General features: G+C 40.5%; 1 protein-coding gene across 1 annotated transcript in view; it reads right to left on the bottom strand.

Annotated features, from left to right (window-relative positions):
- PARVA (parvin alpha) overlaps positions 1-22,484 on the bottom strand; it is an 83,884-nt gene that overhangs the window by 15,662 nt on the left and 45,738 nt on the right. Inside the window, exons 2-7 of the mRNA XM_048484027.1 lie at positions 10,927-11,016; positions 10,800-10,814; positions 7,663-7,821; positions 4,898-5,038; positions 3,141-3,256; positions 176-234 (exon numbers count right to left, since the gene is read on the bottom strand). Coding sequence (XP_048339984.1) covers positions 176-234; positions 3,141-3,256; positions 4,898-5,038; positions 7,663-7,821; positions 10,800-10,814; positions 10,927-11,016 — 580 coding nt within the window. The remainder of the gene's footprint in view (positions 1-175; positions 235-3,140; positions 3,257-4,897; positions 5,039-7,662; positions 7,822-10,799; positions 10,815-10,926; positions 11,017-22,484) is intronic.

Here is a 22,484-nt window from a genome sequence, read left to right as displayed (position 1 = left end):
CCTTTTGAATATAACACCCTTCACATACTGGAAATTCATATAATTTTTAGTAAAGTATATTTGGTGCCCTTTTATCAGCAAAGCTACGTACAGCTCTTAGGACACTCAATGATCAAGATTTAATACTGTCAAACGGTTCAATTTTGAGGATATAACAGGGACGCTGACCACATACTCAGTGTTACCAGTAATTTCCTCTTGTATCTGTCGGGACTGGAGGATTCCATCGCGTTTCTGGAAAAGAGATATTTATTTATCTGCAGATTCCATTTTTTAAAAACTGATTCATGGACTGCTTTTAACCTGAAGGAGTATTTTAGCAATACTGTACTGTCAGTGTCTGTTGCATGCTATGTTTAATGCCTGTTTTGTTTTTTAATGGCTTGTTTGGTTTTGTTGTATTATTTTAGGTGCCTCCGCCAGTCTCTGCAGAGGAAACATACACATTTTCTAAATAAATTATACATTTCAAATTGTGAACATTAACCACAAATGTAACTAACTTCATAAGAAACATGGACATAAAAGGTTTTTTGACTGAATTACAGTGTTTCTACTTCCGAATAGTCCACATTGGCTAAATACCTCTTCAGTGGAATGAGACTGGTATGAAATGTAGCAGGATGATATAATGGTTATGGAATCTATTGCCTTGTATCTGCAAACCATGTCAGAAAAAAAAGTTTAAATTGATGTATGATAAATGAAATACAACATACTTTAAAAATAATGTGAAGATGGTCTGCTTAGAGCCCATGTCCGTCTTGACACAATAACTGGGACAGAAGCTATGCAATGTGGAACAATTTGGAGGACATCAGGGCATGAATTAGGGCTGCAACTAGCTTTTGTGTATTTCTAGTGCTGTTCAAACTAGGTAGTTCCACTGGTAGTTCAACCTCTTATTTGGTGACTACTCAAAAGGACAAGCAAATCCGGCTCTACGGAAGTGCTGTTTAAATGAAGAATGCAAAATTGGAATTCTAAGTGGTTACAAATAGGCACTTTTCCTGAGTGCCACATTCTTATGTTGCATTTTTGTTAGTGCTCATGTTTAGAGATAAGCTTGCAGTTCTCATGTATTTAAAGCACTGATGTGATAAAACCAAACTGTTTGGCTTATGGTACTTTTCCTCTAAAATCAGTGCAGAATCATTCTAGATTTTTAATGTAATCTTAACAGCTTGGAAGTTAAATATTTGACTTCAACAGCATCTACCAAAAGTTTCCTGGTCTTTATATCTTAGCAACATATTTCCACTCACGCATAGTTCAAGAAGCTGAAGAAAGTGGTACTGAAGTTAAGGGGTACAGCACAGGGCCAGCTAAGTAACATGACTAAACAGTCGCAGAGCTACAAGGGGGCGGTGTGTGTGCAAAAATCGCCCCCAGGCCCCTCCCCCTTCCCCCCGCGGTGCCTCCCCACCCCCCTTCCCACACTTACCTTAGTCCCTTTCCTTTTCCAAAACTTTTTCAGGCTGCAAAAGGCCTGTTCTCAGTAAAAACGGCCTGAGGAACTACAGTTCCCAGGAGACCTTGGGGCTCTCAAGGTCTCCTGGGAAGTACAGTTCCCACCAGCCTGTGGGGGGGGCATGGGGCGGAAAATGTAGAATGGGCACCGGGTGCAGTTTGGCCCACCTACGCCTCTGTGGCTAAATCCATGAAGGGATCAAAAATATAGGTGGGGTGCTGGAGGAGGAGGAGGTGAACTACTAGTAGTAGTAAAATTGGATACAAACAATACAAAATTCAGCAAAAATCAAAATGAGCAAAGACCAGTTTTATTAAAAAATTAAAAGAGTAAAGTTCAAAAGTTTAGGGAACAAGTCTCAGTGTAGAGCAATTGGCAAACATTTCACATACCTATGGAAGAGTGTAAACTTGTCAACAGACTAGATTAAAACTGTTTATTAAACTTGTATTCAATAAACAATAGATGTCAACTCAAAACAAAGTACAACTGAATATTTAAAATTGGAAGGGGATGTACCAGAAGTGTTAACAACATTAACTTTACATTTACATTCCTAGCTAAAATAGCATTTGATATTAAATGTGATAATATCACCATCTAGCACATTATGGCATCAGGAAATGATGGTTTCATTGACCAGAAGCGTATCGAGGGGAATTAGCATCCGGGGGCAACATCTCCTCTGAGTGCCCCCCCACACTCAGGGGCAGGGTTTGGGGCAGGGCTTGGGGGTGGCCATCTGACTGAGCCCCGCCCCTGCCTCTCTGCAGGCCAACTCCTGTCACCCCCAGGGCCTGGGGAGTGCAAAAGTCAGCTTGCACAGAGGCCGGGGGGGGGGGCCTCAGAGGTGGCGGCCGGTCCAGGTGGGGGGCCAAGGCTTGGTGGCATCTTTTGGTTGCTGGAGTGCACGCCGTTTCATCATGGGTGGGACGCTACTTGACCAAAGAGTGCATCTGAGGACATGGGTGACCCCATGTCCCTATAGGCTGTACGCCTCTGTCATTGACTGAGTGAAGAAGTATCAGTCAGAACACATATTGATTAATTTGATAGCTTTTTCACCTAAGTGGGGGTTCAGAGAGGATTCCTATATTGCCAGATGAGGGGAAAAAAGTAGTCACAGGGAAGGCAGTTGTTCCTTTTAGCTGAGCCCATTGCAAGCAATAGCCTTTATGAAGCAAAGGAGGCAATAAAACAGAATAACTGAAGACAATATATCAATAGGCAAGATGAAGGGTGACACAGAAAAGGAAAACAGCTTCCCTGGAGAGCGGGAGAGAAACAGACAGAACACTGAGTCCTAGGAGACTCAGCAGATGAGGAAACAGAATGGGAATAACTGTTTCCTCTGTGGTGGTGGTAGAAAGTGATGTCAAGTTGTAGCCAACTTATAGCGATCTTGTAGGTTTTCAAGGAAAGAGACATTCAGTGGTGGTTTGCCATTCTCTGCCTCTGTGTAGCTATCCTGGACTTCCTTGGTGGTCTCCCACCCAAGTATTTACCAATGACTTTCTTATATATTCTGAGATCTGATGAGATCAGATAGGCTGCACCATCAAGTGCTGAGGCCAAATGCCCCTCTCCCATACTTTTCTGATACACAGCTTTTCTATTTAAAAAGAAATGCACAGAAATTTCAAAGAGTAATGGATTTCATCTTTCATACCTGGACCACAACAACTTGAATGGACACATGATCTGGCAGTCTGATTGGAGCACGGAAATATTGTGATAATGCAACCAAAAGATGCAGTATTGCAACTAGACTTTTGGCATGGACAGCTGAAACAAATTGAGAACTCGAGTTACACAACTAAAACAAGTATTTATTTTTGCATGCAGTCTCCCTATCCCTGACAGTGTAGGATATGTTTTTCTTTGATGTGTGTACAAACTAGAGATTGCTGAAAGATTATGTATGTTCTTTTTAACTGTTTTTCCTTCCTACCATAAATCAACTGGTGCTATGAAAACAATAAAATCAACTATATTCCTCAGGTTAGGTTTTGCAGCTTGCTTGTATTCCATTGGCTGGAAAGATGGAAATATAAGCATGAATCAAGAGGTAGATTTTATTATGCAGTAATATTAAGTGCTGTCTATTCACACTGTCCATTTTGTTACCCTCACTATTCCAGTGTTGATTTATGAACTATCAGAAGGATATTTCTGTATTCATAACATGCACTTAATTCATTTTTAAGTGTCATGATGTTTCCAGAAAGACGAATGAGCCCATTTAGCCTGCACCCTTGAGCAATAACTTACTAAACTGAGTGACTCAAAAATTCCTCATGAACTTGTTAAGTATTCTTGTTGTTGTAAGCTTATTCACAGCAGGTTTCCAATGCTTATTTAACACTAACAAGACTGCAAAGTATCAAAAGACTTACTGTAGAAAATCTTTAATCCAATATCAGGATCCTAGCTTCAAAGGAAATAATTTGCATCGAGCTTTCCACTTTTTCTAATTCTTTTTAGTGCCTGTGTGACTATTGAATCTACAGACACTGGGGAGAGGATGGAGACATCTGGGGATCACGTCCTATTTTGGAACAGGAAGTCAGGAAGTGATGTCACAATGCTCTATGAATTTTCAAATTTATTTGGGAAGAAAGAGATTTTTGAAATTCCTAGAGTTCCTTTTCTGAAACAGGAAGTGAAGCCCAGGTTGACACCATTTTTCCCACAAATCTCTCCCATGCAAACTCATTTCAACTAAATAGTGCCTCAGTTTTCCTTAAGAGCTAGTACAATACAGTGGGTTACAGGATTAGGCTTGGACCAAAGTATCCTGAGCTTCAAACCCCTCTCAGCCAAGAAGTTACCTAGGCGGAACTGGGCAAATCTCAGTCTCTCAGTCTATATATATATTTTTTTGCCACCACTTAATAGTATAATTCTAAACATTCACTTCATTGGTCTGTTTAGCATGTCACTGTACATCATTTTGCAGGGTTACAGTGCTCAGCTCTCCAGAGAGAGAATGGAAAATAAATGACTTCTTTATCACAGCAACCCATGCCCATAGTTTTCATATCCATAGTTCCTCCAAGTCTCATAGGGAGAAGTAGCCGAAACACATCATCCATATTTACAGAGAAAATTCTCAGAATGTACACATAGGTACCTATGTACACAACAGAAACTTAAACATCCAGCTTTTTAAAAGTCCAATATATTACTGTGTATATAGATGACAGCAGTAACTACTCAGGAGTTACATTTATACAATTATCTAGACTTTGGCATACACAAAATGATAATTCTAGTTGTATACAGGGCCATAAACCTGAGAAAACATGGGGAGACTTTGGCTAAATCTCCTTCAACTAATTTATATTCAAGATTTTACAAACTACAATAAGATAACTTTTCATATTATTCGTAAGTGAAAATTCCAGTGTAAAATACACAACTCACAGTCAACATTCCACTTGATGCTCCTTGGAGGGAGTTTAAGAGTTTCATTGATCTTTTCAAGTACTGTCTGCAGCTTCTGTTTCTGAGCTATTTCTGACTGCGTGACTTCAGCAACATTGAGTTTCTCACTCTCAAGCTTCTCTAAAGTGATAATGGGAGAAAAAAAGCAACATCTACACCTCAATTCCATGTACTAAGTGCAATGCGCAGACATTCTGTTCCACATATCACAATGGATTTTCTATAGATAACCAGTCCGAAGTTTCAGGTTAACTACTGGCAATTTTTCATTTTGCCTAGGTACAGCCATTCATTTTTCCAGGACAAACCCCTATTCCCTCAGGAAAGTGCAAACATATCAAATAAGATGTTCTATTTAGTTTGCCAAAATGAATGTAAAGTATGATGGAATCACAGCCTTACATGTTATATCACTTGGAGCATTTCAGTCTTCTAAAGGGTTATTATCAATTATCTAAGGGGTGCTCTTTCCAGATGAGAATGTTATCCAGATAATTTCAGTGATAACTACCAACACATCAGTTTGTCGCCTAATCCTAGAAAGGTTTTAGAACAAATCCGCAGGCAGGCAGTCCTGGAGCATTTAGAAAAGGTGGCTGTGATTACTAAGGGTCAGCACAGGTTCCTCAAAAGCAGGTCATGTCAGACTAACCTTATCTCCTTTTTTGAAATAATTACTAGTTTGTTGGATCAGGAAAGTGCTGTTGATTTCAAGAAGCCCTTTGATAAGGTTCACATGATATTCTTGTTGACAAGTTGATAAAATGTGATTTGGATCCTACTGCTATTAGGTGATCTGTCACCCAAAGAGTCTTGTTAATTGTTCCTCATCCTCTTGGAGAGGAGTGACAAGTGGAGTGTCTCCGATACCTGCCCTGGGTCCTATATTATTTGACATCTCTATAAATTGTTTGGGTGAAGGAAAAGAGGGGATATTCATTACATTTGCAGATGACATCAAGTTGTAAGGGGTAGCAAATACAACAGAATCAAGATTCTGGATTATGTTGGCAGGTTGGAAAACTGGGCTAAAACTAATATCACAAATTTTAACGGAGATAAATGTAAAGTTCTGAATTTAGTCTGGAAAAATCAAATGCATAATTATGTGATGGGGGACACTTGTGGCGGTACAGTAGTACCCATGAAAGGGATCTAGGGTTCTTCATAGACACTGAACATGAGTCAGCAGTGTGATGTGATAGCAAAAAGGCAAATGAGATTTTGGGCTGTATCAACAGAAATATAGAATCCAGATCATGCAAAGTGCTAATATTACTTTGCTCTGGTTAGACCACACTTGGAGTATTGTGTTCAGTTTTGGACATTACAGTTGATGATAAGCAGGAATGTTTCCAGCGATGGTGAGCTGTCTGGAGACCAAGTCCTATGATGAAAAACTGGACATGATTAACTTAGAGAGGACACAATTGAGAGGTGATAAAATAGCCATTTTCAAATATCTGAAGGGCTATCATATAGAGGATAGAGCAGAGTTATCTTCTGTTTGCCCTAGAACAGGGGTCTGCAACCTGTGGCTCTCCAGATGTTCATGGACTACAATTGGCCATGTTGGCAGGGGCTGATGGGATTTGTAGTTCATGAACATCTGGAGAGCCACAGGTTGCAGACCCCTGCCCTAGAAGGTCAGACCAGAACAGGTTGAAATTAAATCAGTACAGTTTTCAGATAAATTTTACAAAGAATGACCTGATAATCAGAGCCATCCCTCAGTGGAACAGTCTTCTTCAGGAGGTGGTAGATTCTCCTTCTTTAAGCAGATACAGCCATTCTGACACTATGAATTTAGGCAGATCATGAAAGGGAGGGCAGGAAAGGATAAGCCAGTGCTCAGTTCTTGCGGCTCATTCTAATATGTCTTGGGTAATATCAATCACCACTTTGGGCTCAGGAAGGAATTTTCTTCCAGACCAGATTAGCAAAGGGATCCTGGAGTTTGTTTGTTTGCATTCCTCTGGACACAGAGCAGAGGTCACTGCCGGTGATGGGTGGGGGAGGTAGCTGTGCAATTCCTGCATTGTGCAGGGAGTTGGACTTGATGACCCTTGGGTTCATTTCAGCTGTTTCTGTGATTCTACAATGAATCATGATACAAAACAGTCAGCTTCAGAAACCTTTTAAGGTCTTAGTGTGCATAAACAGGAGTGCAACAGTTGCAAGAATTTTTGTGAAAATGAGGAGTCTACAAGCAAAGTGGACTAGGTGTTGATATAAAATGGACAGGTAATACTTGATATTTTAAGTTATTGCCATACCATGAAGTTGAAATGGGCTACAACACTACTGAGAGATGTCTGATGGATAAAAGAGAAGGAACAACAGAAAAAAACAACAGCCTCTAAGTATGGGATGAACAGGCAATATTTTTAGCCTGTTCCCCACACTACTAGCATCATATATAATAGTAAAGATTAGACAAGGTAGGAGTAGAATGAAGTGGTATGGAATATAAAACAGCCTCCCGGGAAATCCCCTCTACAGTTGTGGGTCTGGAAGGGATGGAGAAAATGGGGTGGGATGGAATTGGGCTATTTTATTGCTGTTTTAATTGTTTTATTCTATTTTTTGTGTTTTTAAATTATTTTTAATATCTGTAAGCCACATAGAGATGCTGGTATGAGATGGGGTACAAATTTTCATAAATAAACAAACTAATAACAATTAATGCCTTGATGACAAATGTTTCCCTCATCTTCAACGATGTGTGCATATGTGTTTCTTACCAAAGAGTTTTTGCAGTACTTGGCCATCATACAGATCTTCAGCGAGATCTTTCACAATGATGCGTTCTCCTACCAACACATCATTAATCCAGTCAATTAATACCTGTGCAAGAGATAAAACATTAGCAATATTGCATATGTGCATAAACACATGAGCTACTGGAAACAATGATAAATTGTTTAGAAAGCAAATCACCAAGTGAGCAATGAAGTAAAGTTATAGATACAAAATTAGTATAAAAATTATAGGAAATATACCTATCATAGGGATTAACATGTAAGAACAAGGCCTTGTGTGCATATTACATAAAGAAAAAATAGTTTTACCTCAAGGAAGTTACTATTCATCCCCACATTATACTAGAGGTAGGATGCAATTACTCTCTTGCTTACGCAATGCATGCAACTCTTACTTTAAGAAAAGTTTGCAGCTACCTAGGAGACATACCAGTTACCTGCAGAGATGAAGGACTAAAATGTAAGGACTGTAAACCAGAGCACAGTTAAAAGCACGTAACTCTCACTGCACTCAGTAGGACTCAAGCACAATTAATTGTGAGCTGAATCAAAAGTTTAATTGATACTATATAGAGATACTTTTTAACGTCCACTATAAATGGCCTCAGTGGACACTAACTTTTGGAAGGACACACATGTCTACAAATATTCTGGAAATGGTCCCAGGGTGCTGACTTGACCAGTTGTGCAGAGTAACTTTCAGCTTGTTCAGTATGAGGATGTGGACAAGATTTTTGGAAGTTTGCGACTTGCCTGTGCAACTCTTTAAAAAATCTACTCTGTATTCAGAACAGCTAAACAACTACAACTAATCTCAAATGTATCATTCATGAACAAAGTGATTAAATGCATATTGGCTGGATAACTTCAAGGATTTCTGAATGACGTAGATTGTTTGGATCCATTCCAATGTGGTTTCAGGATTTGTTATAGAACTGACATGGCCTTGGTCACTCTGGTTGATGACCTGAGCTGGCAGATGGACATGGGGAGTGCAACTTAATTAATTCTTCTAAACCATCTTTCAGGGCTGGGACTGGAGGCACTGTTTTGAAGTAGTTTAGCCCTACCTTGAAAGTAGGTCTTGGAGTGTGATGTTGGGAGGCTGCTGCTCTGGGCTTCTGGAGTCCTGCAAGGTTTCATCCTTTCCCCCTTATTTTTTAACATCTATGTGAAGCCACTGAGAAAGGTCATTTGGAGATTTCAGCTGAACTGCTGCTAAAATGCAAATGACAGCTCTTCCAGTGGATCACAGGAAGGCTGTGGAGGCAGTTTTGAGATAGATGAGGGTTAACAAGCTAAAATGGAGGTACTACTTAGTGGGAGGAAAGTCAGACTGAGGAGATGAGATATCTTCCCCACCTAAAAGAACAGATTTGTAGCTTGGGGTACTACTAGACCTAAGCAGATAGAAGCAGTGGCATGAGCACCTTTCACCAGCTTTGACTGGTGAAGCAACTCCAGGTATTCCTGGGCAAGAAAAGGTCTGCTCCAATTTGGTTGGAAACGCTTGGTGGCTTTTATCTGGACTAGACTACTGAAATGCCAAAGTGCAGCACGATTAAGCCTCTTCCCAACAATTATGCCTGTGCGCTGTTCTGCTGACTTAACAGTTATTGCTCCTTTTGCGTCCTGCAGCCCTGCCGGCAGCAAATTTGCACACATGGAACACTTTGAAAAACAAGCTCTGGAAACAGCACCCAAAAAGCCCACTATATGGTTTTGTTTTGTGGATGACACGTTCACAATTTGATGACACGTGGATGACATGTTCATGGAGAAGAACTAAACAAGTTTCTGGACCATATTAACAATATCCACCCTAACATCCAATTTACTAAGGAAAAAGAAAATGAGGGAAAACTACAATTTCTCAATGTCTTAGTCATCTGTAAACTGAACCAATAATTGGGCCACACAGTATACAGAAAACCCCCACACACTGATAGATATCCACATAAAAATTCCAGTCATCACCCAGGACAAAAAAAGGAGTACAATAAACACTCTGGTAGATCATGCAAAATGAATCTGTGAACCCCACCTCCTTCAAGGTGAACTGAATCACCTAAACTGGGCTCTACAGGCTAATGGTTACTCTACTACAGACATCAGAAGAGCTGCAGACCAAGAACAAACCACAGGAATGAAGATAAACAGCCACCCAGAAGGAAGGTGCTGTTACCATAGAACAAGGGAATCACTGATTGCATAGGCAAACTGATGAAGAAACATAACCTCCAAACAATCTACAGACCCACTAAGAAAATTCAACAAATGCTACATTCAGCAAAGGATAAGAGTGATCTTCTAACCTCTGCAGGAGTCTACCACGTACCGTAAAGTTGTGGACAAGTCTACATAGGGAACACAAAACGCAGCACCCAGACATGTATCAAAGAACATGAAAGGCACTGCAGACTAATTCAGCCAGAAAAATCAGCAACAGCAGAACACGTAATAAACCAAGCTGGACACAGAATGTTATTTGAAAACACAGAAATTCTAGACCACTCTGACAACCACTACGTCAGACTACACAGAGAAGCCATTGAAATCCACAAGCACATGGACAATTTCAACAGAAAGGAAAAAAACCAAGAAAATGAACAAAATTTTGCTACCAGTGCTTAAAAATACTAAAATCAAGACAATGGTTAGTGAACACCAACCATACACAGGATGTCTCCAGGCAGGAAGTAATCAAATGGATTAAAATGCCAGGCAACTACTATGCAGATGCCCTCACTGATTGCTTATGTAACTTCATTGTTACTTACATTTGCTAAAATGGGTGGATTCCACTCAACACATGCAAATCACACTTGCTAATTGCACCCTTTACACTTGTTAATCAATGCAAACGGTTCTTTCTCCCACCTTGGACATTCCACAAGTAAATATACTCCACTTGCTTTACTACCATCAGGTCCTCTGAAGATGCCAACCACAAATGCAGGTGAAACATCAGGAGAAAATGCTACTGGAACACGGCCATACAGCCTGGAAACCCGACAACCTTTACCCAGATTTTTAAGGCAGTATTTCGCCATCACGCTAAGCTCATCGGCTCTACTGTAGTTTTGGATCGTTTCTTGGCGTTAGAGTCAATCGGTGACGGACTTCATTTTCCTCTTTAGTAAATGTTAGAAGAAAACAAGAGAAATGCATGTTACTACAAATGCATCTGGTATAGTATTTTACTTCAGAAATGTAGGTTGAGGCAAAAAAATTTTTTAAGGTTACCTAGCATAGTATCTTCAGGATCTAGTTCAAAAGGTATTGGGCTGAGTGGTAAGTTAATAGCATTTATCCCTTCTTCTTGTAACTCAGACACTAGGAGGGGGAAAAAAAGAAAAGTTTAGTGACATTATTTCTTAGTTAGCCACAAGAATGTGAATGTCCACTTCATTTCTGCATTAATCTCAGGGGCCAGCGAATGTAATCAACTGTATAAAATACAAGCCTGGAAAAAGAAGATGTGGCCTTCTACTTTTGAACAAATATAAATTGCGACTCATGCATGATACAACTCTGGATCTCCTTGGTTAACATAACCCTTGGGTATGGAATTCAGCTGTCTGTATGCTGACAAAGATCCTTTATAACAGTGGTAATCAACCTTACTAATGCCTTGACCCTTTAATACAGTTCCTCATGTTGTGGTGACCCCCAACCCTAACATTTATCCATTTTACAGATGGAGAACACTAATGCAGACAGTCTTAGACGACCCCTGTGAAAGGGTCGTTCGACCCCCAAAGGGGTCCTGACCCACAGGTTGAGAACCACTGCTTTATAATTTTGTTGTGGTGTTCATCACTTGCAAAAAAGAAAAAGAAAGAAACAGTTTCTGCCAGTTTTACTGTCCCAGTTTGTGAACTCTTCAAACCTGAGTAAATCGAAGAGCTCCTGGTTTGGCTCCCACCCCTCACATTTTTGAAACAAAATCCCGCAAACAAATTCAGAACTCTCAAGGAGATGGCCCAAGAAACATGCTTTCAAATCCATTTTCTTGGCCACAAATGGAACAATACAGCAGGGATTGCCAACTTTTTTGAGGTTGAGGAAACCTTTGGAACTTTGAGAGGCAATCACAGGAGTCAGAACCAAACTCAAACAGTGGCACACTGAACACATGAAACCACCTTATGCATAGTTCACCACTGGCCTTTCACATTTAGTTTGTACTTTGGCTAGAAACATGGTCTAGCCACAGGAAGGACCCTAAGCCTTCTGAACACTTATCTCTCCTCAGACAACAGCCCAGGTCCCTGGACTCTAAGGCTAAAACAAAACACTCTTTGCTCTGCAAAAGAAGCACAAGCCAATAGTCAGCAAAGGTAATGGGAACCACACACTTGCAAAGGAAAGCAAGCATGATTATCGTTATCCTGATCTTCCAGAGCCAGTAGCTGCTATTGCAGGTGTGGAAAACCCTTTCACTTGTATAAGGGCAGTCAATAACTAGACCTACACTACACTGGCCTGGAGTATTCACAGTGGCACAGTGGTTAGGAGCAGGTGTACTCTAATCTGGAGGAACGGGGTTTGATTCCCCGCTCTGCTGCTTAAACTGTGGAGGCTTATCTGGGGAATTCAGATTAGCCTGTGCACTCCAACACACGCCAGCTGGGTGACTTTGGGCTAGTCATAGTTCTGATACCTCTAAATCCTCCCTATCTTCCTATCAACCATTAAATAAATAATGGTTGGTTATTTATTTAAAATATTTAAAGCCGCTATTCTACTAAATCAGGTCGATACAGAGCTCAAGGCAGCTTACAGTAATGATAAAATCCATTAAAAAATTAAAATCATAGCTCAAAAATAAAGGAGCTACACATGCCTCCCTGGGGGATTGTTCTATTATTGTGGGGCTGCCACTGAGAAGGCAAGGACAGCTCCATGTCAAGGTACACACACCCCAATTAACAGTGTTTATATTTGTAAGACATTTCCATCCAAGGTAAAGATTCCCAAAGCAACTTAAAATACTTAACAGAGCAGAACATAAATGAATGAAATAAGCAGCCTGGTTTTTATATAGCTTATTGTCTTGTCTGCATAAATAAAAACCTAGTGCACACTGGCATTGTGAAATGTCTGGGTCTGAATTTGTGTGCCCACTGAAGACATTCTAAACAAAGAATTTAGTGCAAAAAACTCTGCTTTAAAAAAAATTCTGAAATCATCATGCAAAACATACAGTAAAATATACTTAGCAGTCTTTCAGGGGCCTCTCTTGTGACAAAGGGTAGTGTCCTTTCCTTAGGGAGTGGATTATACAATTATATGTTCATAGTGTAGATCATATCCAAACCCTTCATGGGGGAGGGGGTGTCCCAATACCTGCTATTCCTCTTGGATTTAGCATGTCCCTTGCCCCAGAGGGGTGCTACCATTATGTCTAAACAGCAATAGTAGTTGAAAACTGTTGCAGCTGATGTCTTCCTTAAAGAGTTAACTAAATAGTACTGGGAAGGGGACCTGCATGTTTCAGGGCAGATCTAGTTATATTGTAATTATTCATTTATTTGAATTTCTATTCTATGTGAACTATACGGTATGTTAAAAGCTACCATAAGAGAAGAGAAAATAGCTTTATACCGAATCATTCCCCCTAATTCATTGGATAATTAAATTAATCATACAAAAATGGTCTCTACTGAATCAATTATATTTAATACTTCTGACTCAAAGGCAGCAAAATGCAAATTTATATCCATGTATGCTTGCTAGAACATTTATTTTTAGCTGGATAAAGCCTTTAATGAGTTGATACAGGAATACAAAGTCACAAATCTACTCTGTGGAATCCAACATGGGCCACGTTAGTACTTTAATAATGATATATACAATTACTCTGTCAGTAGAAACTGATGTTTCAAACTAAAGGCACAAATACTATTGCCCATACTACTGGTTTAATTATATACAAATCACAGTTTCAAGTTATAATTTCTAGACTTTTCCCATTTGTCTTTATATGCATTTGTTTTTCCTTAGATCAGCGTTGTTTTTTAGCTTGGTGGAACCAAAATTAGTCACTTCCTACATAAGCAGTCATCAGACATTTAACCTTTTCACATTTGTAGGTCTGATCACATAGCTAACCACATTTGTAAGCAAAAATCCAGTTACTATGTTTAAGTTAATCATAATATCAGGACTATTTCCTGTTATACTCAGCTTCTGACCCACCCACCCCCAGCCCAAGTTACTAATAAAGGAAATAAATTACTTTGAAGCCTGAAACTAGCAGATAAAGTAATTTAATTTATCACAGAATACCCTCTACCCAAAGGAAGGAAATCGAGTATATAATGTCTGGGATTTATTTTATTTTATCTTTATTTGTTTTAATTTTTTTTATGCCATCCTCACACCCAATGCCGGGTTCCCAAGGTGGCAAACATGAAAACCTTCAGCTGTTAAAAAAAGAGAGAGAGTGTGTACACACATAAACATACACATAAGCACATAAACATATAAAAACACACACACAAAAGGGTCAGATTTTTCCATCATGGCCTATTTCCACTACTAAGGAGACAAAATACACAGTTCAGGACTGGTAGCTACAATATAACTTCTCTGTTATTCTTAATGTGCCATCTTTCTCTCATTGTAGTCCATAGCCCCCACATTTTTCCTCTTTGTTGCTTTAACATGACTCTATCTTGCCCAAATTTCTTAAAAACCATCAAAGAAGGAGTGCAATCACACAAACTATTAGTATGGTTGTCTAAAAGCTTTGTCACAGCAAAACAAAACAACACACATTATGGGATACAATACATATGTAAACACATGTTAATATGTAAACACATTTGCTCCATTCTTATATTATGGCTTAAGCGACAATCTCTTCTGCATTCTAGAGTTCTTCAACTTCTGTTCTATGCCGCTGACTGGCATCTGTGGCTAAGTGGTGGAGAGAGAACAAACTGAGACTGCATCCAGACAAATCATATTTGATATCAATTAAGACTGACAAGCTATAAAACATCAGAACTTTGATTCATTTTAATTGAGTATTCAAAGCTTGGGAGACTTCTTGGATACAGTCCTCCAATCAGAAAAAAAAAACAAATTTTGCAATAAATGCCTTTTTCTCAGCCTCACCTCCCATGGAAATTCTCATTTCTTAGATTTGGCTGACATAGACACAATGATCTACAATATGGTTACTTCAAGGCTATCTGGTTATTGTGGCACAGAGGCAGCAGTGGAGGCCAGAGGAGGCTCAACCTACTGGGCCAAAGGCAGCAACTGTTCCAGGGCAAAGTGGGTCACTGCTTGGGATGGCAATAGCAGCATGATGGTCCCCCACAGAAGTGTGTGTGTGTGTATGTGCGTGTGTGTCACCTGCAAGACAGTCTCCCCCACCAAACAACTGTTGAGCACATCAGCAGGGGCAGGATATTTGCCAGTCCAAGGCATTGGTTGTGGCACAGCTGGCAAAGAAACATTCCAACCCAGTTGGGGTGGGGCAAGGCAAAGAATAAAGACTGGGGTCCACAACCTTTTCTAATCTATGGGCACCTTCCTAATACTAACACAGGGTAGTGGGAACAACAACAAAATAGCTACTGCAGGAGGTGGAGCCAACCACAAAATGACAAATTGTGACCCTGTCAACAATGTCAAGTGAGGCCATGAATATGCTCTTTGTGGGGCTGCCCTTCAATTGATCCAGTATACAACAACTTGATTATTATCTGGAGTTCTGAACTTTGAACATAGCACTACCTATCTTTATATCTTTATTGATTGATTGATTGATTGATTGCATTTGTATACCGCCCTCCCCGAAGGCTTTGCACTGGTTTACTGTTTATTTCCAAGTTAAATTGAAGGTGGGATGCTGTGTGGTTTCCGGGCTGTATGGCCGTGTTCTAGCAGCATTCTCTCCTGACGTTTAAGCCATCAGACTGTGGTGGCATGCCAGCCACAGGATGCAAGTAACACGGCCAGGAAAAATGCTATATGACTCCTTACACATACAGCCCGGAAACCACACAGCACCCCAGTGATTCCGGCCGTGAAAGCCTTCGACAATACATTAAATTGAAGGTGTTGATTTACTTTTAAAGCACTTTATGACACAGATTCACATATTTGAACCTTTCTTCTAGTACAGTGGTCGTGAACCTAGGGCACTCCAGATGTTCATGGACTACAATTCCCATCAGCCCCTGCCAGTATGGCCAATTGTGAATCCAGAGAACATCTGAGAGCCCTAAATTCTCCTCAACTCATGGTTTCAATTAATGAAGCTCATCGTGGCAACTCCAATTATTGCAGATGTTCTTTCCATCTGTCCCTAATGAAAGTAAGTGAGGTCAGTCATGACCCACAGTGGGATCTTTGTGCAGGGGCCCATTACTGTGGAATGGTCTTCCCAAGATTGTGAGAAATGTGCCTACCCTCATGGTCTTCAGGAAGTCCTGTGAAACGAATTTGAAGAAATATAGTAGTAAGGTTTAGTTGCAGATTGGTTTCAGGTTTTGTAATTCCTTTTGTCTTTGATTTGTTCTTGTGCATTTTGAGGGTCCCACTGATAAGGATCAGTCGTCTTAATTTATATCATATACCACTTTGGATCCTAATATGAGTGAAATGGATTCAATAAGCAATTTAAATAAATTAATATCAGATACAGAAGCTACTGAAACGCCCGTAGACCAGCCTTCCTTAACAGTTACATTTATTTTTAAAGCAGCAATTCCTCAGCTCTTTTGGGAGTAGCTTATTTCCCCTACCTCAGAAAAGTCAGGAGTTGCTGGAGAAAACCAGATGCATTCCTGAAATCATGTAAATATGATGTGCATTGTTTATTGTGTTATGCTTTGTTTATCAGTGAATCTGATATCTACTTAAAGAGAAGTTCTATGTGACTCCATGGATATTAGTCTATACTAACAATCACTAGTGGATATTAATCTATGCTTACAAGCACAAGCAGACATTTTAATGAGTTGCATACAGGGTGGAAAATGGAAAGAAAAGCAGGTAATACAGATAGAAAATGGAAGTTTCACCTCCCAAAAGAATCAACTGAAATATCTGGATGGTCCGTGAACATTTTCTGATATCTGAGTCAATCTCTTCTGAATCAGCATTTACAAGTGGACTGTCTGAGCCAGTTCTTGAGACCATTGGTGGTTAAGCCCATGACATCCAAATCAGTTGAATGTGCTATTTATCAGTATGAAAAACATTCATTACAATGTACCATCTACACCCAATGATAAAGGGTAATCTAGAACTGCAAGCTTTTATTTCAAAAAGCTGGATTTATATTAGTATAATTGCTTTCTAAGATGCAATGCAGCATAATATTTTATTAGCATTTTCAGAACAGAGAGGGAAATTTAATAAAGACTGAATGGCAACATTGCTTTCAAAAATGCCCGTATGCATATTCAGTGTCTAAATTATCACAATGTTGTGATACTAACTTAAACACTATTTGTACAGTGCTACAAAAATTGATATAATAGATTCTGCAGTACATATGCTTGATGTCTATGAACAATAAATTCAGACTGCTACCACAACATAATCTATTGTGCATTATGGACTCCAATGCAACTAAAAAGCAGACACAGGATGAATTCTGATGTACTATAGTGTTGAATTTCAGTAAAGCCTACTTTATGAAACATCCGATTGTCATTTTTCCACAATTTATTTAGATATTCCAATTTTGTTTTGGGTACTGTTTCTCTTCTTTTATGCATGAAATACATGCATTTTTCTAGTTTACAAATGACCATATGAGCAGCAGCTGTAGTTGAATCATGAATGTCTATTTGCCTAAAGGCTTGTACTGAGAAAATGGAAAACTACGATTCCCCCAGACGCTCAGATACAGATTAGTGAATGACTGAATTAGCTTCACGAAGAATGCCTTCTGTAAGAGTAACTGCTCAGCTCTTTTAATACCAGCTGGGAACACTTTGTGGAATGCTTAGAACTGATATGGTTACTAAACCATCATTGTCCAAAGATAGCGTCTGCATAATTAGAAGATGTCTGTTTATTATAACAAAGGAAAAAATAAACATCAATATGATTTTACTTGTTTATTTGTTATTTGTTGAATACAGAATATGTAACTGTAATATGAAAATCATGGCTTATATTCACAGTAACCTTTCACAGGCAACTGGCATTTCCATTTGTGCATCTTTCTGTGTTTTTGAATTACATCAGTTTTCCTCTCCTGTGTTGCACTGCACTGTTCCAAAACATACCCTAACACTCAGAAAGCAGATAAAGAAAGCTCTGCTGTATATGCTAAACGTAGCATATGGTTCCTTGGATCTAAACCCTGACACTAACATATAAAACAGCCAGCCAGTGTGGTTTAGTGGTTAAGATGTTAGACTAGGACCTGAGAAACTTAGGTTCAGATCCTCACTCACGCCATGTAAGCTTGGTGAGTGACCTTGGGCCAGTCACATACTATTAGCCCTGACCCTGGCAAAAATTTCAATGACAGATCTCCAAGGAATATCAGGGTTATGACGCAGAGAGAAGACAATAGCACACTACCTGTGAAAACCCTACAGCGTCACCATTAATCAGCTGTGACTTGACAGCAAAAAAAGGGAATGTATACAGTTATTTCTGAAAAGGAAGACTGGATAAAGAAGACATCTAAAGAACAAACAAAATAATAATAAGCAATCTGCATATAGAAGATGCTTTTCTTTTCAGGAGGCTCATGTTAAAATTCTGGGCAACTCTCGTATTGAGGGATAGTATGGGCTAATGCAAAATGAAAAGCAAATCAAAATAAGCAGAAGAGAAAATATATTACTAATTTGTCTGTGATATTAATCCACACATATTCCATGGTACGTTCCATCTAGCCAGCTGGGTTGATTGTATTAATCCATATTTTCATCTTGGTCTCTCGTGGTCCGGTTGGGGGTGGGTTTGTCACCATCTGCTATTGTTATTATTTCCTATTTTATAGTATTTTATTGTTTGATTTTATTGTTTTATCCTTGTGTCGTTCACAAGGTTTATAATTTTAATTAATAAATAAATAAACCTTTTCCCACACAAATTATTGCCAAATGCTACTTTTTTCTTTCAATTCCACATTCCCCTACCCACATTTTGTTCCAGAAACGGACCATTGGATACTCACCGTGAGGACATCTTGGTAGGGTTATTTCTCACCCCATTCCTTGGGAGGCAGGAACTAGTTTTTTCATCACTTCCTGTCTGGACCAAGCGACTCCATTTTGCTTCAGTATAACTTTTAACAGTACAACATGTGTCAACAAACAACATTAACCACAACCAGAATTACAAATGAAGATGGAGAGGACCAGATTGCAGCCTTGCAAATCTGTTCAATGGTTGCATTATTCCAAAATTCTGCATTGGTTGCAGAACTTCATACTGAATGGGCCGTAATTCCATTTGGGACTGGAGGCTTTGTGCACTTCTATGATGCAGGCTTTGATGGTTGAACTGATAGCAGCCATGGATATTTGACATCCAGTGTTTAGGGGTGAAACATTGATGAAGATACTCTCTGATTGTCGTATGTTTTCCGTGCGAATGGAGAAAGACTTCAATGCCAATCAGAATGTGGCCCTTCCTGATGAATGGCAAGAATTGTTGGAGAGCTAGTAGGATGGCTCGAGTCTCTAGGATGTTTACTGGCAGTTGTGACTTGGTCTCTGTCTACTTGCTTTGTATGAATCATTCTTCCAAGGTGGCTCTCCAGTCCTTGAGACTGGCATCTGTGAATATTTGAATTCTGTCCAGTATCAGATACGCTTTCCCTTGAGCTAGGTTTGTCCGAAATGTCCAACATTTCAGACTGGATTTCAGTTCGCTTTTTTTCAGGTATGTGTGGGCTGGAAGGGTCAGAAAAGACTTATAGAGGGTTAGACATAAAACTAGGTCCCCACTGAAACATATCGATGGTCGATATGAACAACCCTAGTAGACTGGTCAGATATAACAGAGAGGAACGTCATGCTTGAATGATGGCTGACGTTGCCCAATGAAACTTGAGGATCTTGTCTCTGGGTAGAAACAACATGCTCTATGTTGAGTCGATTATTGCTTCCAGATGTTCCATGAATCTGTAGGGCACTAAGGAGCTTTTCTGACAATTTATCTGGAACCCATGTGTCTCCAGAACTTGTATGACCTGGGCCAGGTCAACCAACACTTGTTCCTTGGATCTGGAGCAAACCACTAAGTCATCCAGATATTTATTTATTTATTTATTGAATTTGTAGACCGCCCCATCCCCGGGGGGGTCTGGGCGGTGCACAACAATATTCATTACAATCAGTAAAGTTATTAAACCAATAAAATCTATTAAAGTCTATTAAAGCATGGGTCGGTACACAAAGATATCAGGCTATTTAAAACCCAATTTAATTAGAGGCCTCCTAAGGGGAGAGGGAGCGACAGGACTCCCCTCTAAGAGGGGGTAGCATATGGTGGTAATGAACATATGGATAGACATGTATCCCCCTTTCTCAAAGCAAGATTACTGGTGCCAGCAGAATTTTGGAGATAGTGTGGAGACTGCTTCCAACCCAAAGGGTGGGGCCCAGAATTGAAAGTGGTTGTCCTGGGCTGTGAAGCATAGAATCTTCCTGTGAGCAGGATGAATTGGCACATGGAGATATGCCTCCATCAGATCTAGGAAAATTAAGAAATCTCTTGATCTCATAGCCTCTTTCAGACGTTTACATGCTTGTTTACATATTGCAGATTTAGAATGACTCACCAGTCCCCGTTCTTCTTGGGGACAGGAAAGAAATGGGAGCAAACTCCTGAGCATCTCTCTGAAGGTGGGACCGATTCGATGGCTCTGTGTAAGGCGTTGTATGGCCGTCTTGGTTCGTAGTGCTTTGTCACAGTTGACCCTTAGAGGAGACACAATCATCTGAGGTTTGGAAAACCAGAATAACTCAATGGTATAGCTGCTGGATACTACTTCCCTTGTCCAGGCATCCATTGGTCATCTTCTCCACTTGAAGGGTTGGAAGTAGTTGAAGTGACCCAACTGGGACTTGTAGGTAGTGGTCTGGAGGGTTTGTCAGGTATCTGGAACTTGTAGGGCTAGGTGGTGATGAAAGGATCCCCTGCCATGAAAGGGTTGCCAGTTCTTGCACTGTCCCTCAGGAAATGCTCTCTGGAAGTTCCTGTTTGGTCGAAAGGAGGGCTTGGAGTAAGACGGAGTTGAATCCGACTTGATAAATTTGGGCAGTGTTTTCTTTTTAACTTTGGTTTCTACCCAAATCTGACCAAGATCATTGCCAAACAGTCTATCTCCATGAAATGAGTACCCAGCCACCACTACTTTAGAATGGGGATCGGCTTGCCAGACCCTAATCCAAGGATTCCTCCTCGCTACAACTGCAGAAGCCATGGATCTAGCAGAGCAGGACATGGCATCGAAACTGGAATCTGCCAGGAATCTGCCATGGCTACCCATTCCAATCCTTCCCTGAGGCTGTGGTCCTCTGGAAACAGCATATCCATACAATATTGGCTCTAGCTACTGTGGATGAGAGAGCTAAAGCCTTAATAGCCACTGCCAACCATTCATGGGACTGCTTAAGTGCCACATCGAATCTTTTATCCATGGGATCTTTTGGGGCTTTCTCTCCATCTCTGGAGACCAGGCCCCCTGATTGCAAACCTGCTATGGGAGCATCCACTAGTGCAGGGGTCTGCAACCTGCAGCTCTCCAGATGTTCATGGACTACAATTCCCATCAGCCAATTGGCCATGCTGGCAGGGGCTGATGGGATTTGTAGTCTATGAACATCTGGAAGAGAAGCTTTTACAGACTCCATGAACTAGTGTGAGACCTAAGCATCTGCGTGGAAACACTCCAGGGTACAATGTAAACTTGTTTAACCACTGCTGGCAGCCCTTTACTACTGGCTGGATTCAACCAGTCCTAATACGTTTCTCAAAAGCTTCTGGGATCGGGAAGCACAATGGGGAGTGTCTTCTGATGGGAAATATGCTCTATTTCCTTTGGGCATCCTCTTAATAGTTTTATTGCCACCCGCAGTTCCAGGAGGATCCTGGGCATCTTCAGGGTCTTGGAGATCAAGGGCAGAGATCGTTTTAGTAAACAACAAGGGAAGGGTTTCCAGTTTGAAAAAACGCAAACCCTTATCTATGGGATCTGAGGAGATGTCCTCCAAGTCTGAAAGTCTGTCAGCAGACTCATGTTTCTCCCCCTCAGTCAACTGCTCATCATCAAGCAGTGAGCAAGAATCTCTAATTGGATTGCCCTGGGAATCTCCATGGTGCCTAACTGTGGATCTAGATTGGGACCTTGGATGTGAGGAAGAAGACCCTGCATTCCTCTCCCTCCAGTGTCCCTGAAAAAACATTCTATTTGCTGCCTTACTGCATTATTCAACATGGTCTCAAAATCTGCTGGGGAAAAGCCTTGCCATTGTTGTACCGATGGCTGCAAGAGACTTGGGGAGGGAGCCTCCTCCAGATTTTCCCCATTCTCCCCAGGGCTGGAATGGGGGGAATCTTGCTTTAAAGATGCAGTTTCCAGTGTCCCCAATGCAGTCTGTTGAAGCCTCCTGCGCTTCTCTGGTTGACGGTTGTTTTGCACGCACTCAGGAGTGGCCCTGCAGCATTTCTCTGAGCCGCAGTACTTTCTCTTTTCTTTCTCTTTCTTTCCCGGCCTTGGGTCAGCTAAGCAGCTTCCTGGACCAGGTTCATTGCCCTCCTCTTGGTCAGCCCTGCAGCTTCCTGAGGGGGATGGCTTTTCC

Source organism: Sphaerodactylus townsendi, linkage group LG02 (assembly GCF_021028975.2).
Source record: "Sphaerodactylus townsendi isolate TG3544 linkage group LG02, MPM_Stown_v2.3, whole genome shotgun sequence".
In the NCBI taxonomy this organism is placed as follows: domain Eukaryota; kingdom Metazoa; phylum Chordata; class Lepidosauria; order Squamata; family Sphaerodactylidae; genus Sphaerodactylus; species Sphaerodactylus townsendi.
The sequence above is the reverse complement of the archived record's forward strand: the minus strand, read 5'-3'. Positions and strand labels throughout refer to the sequence as shown.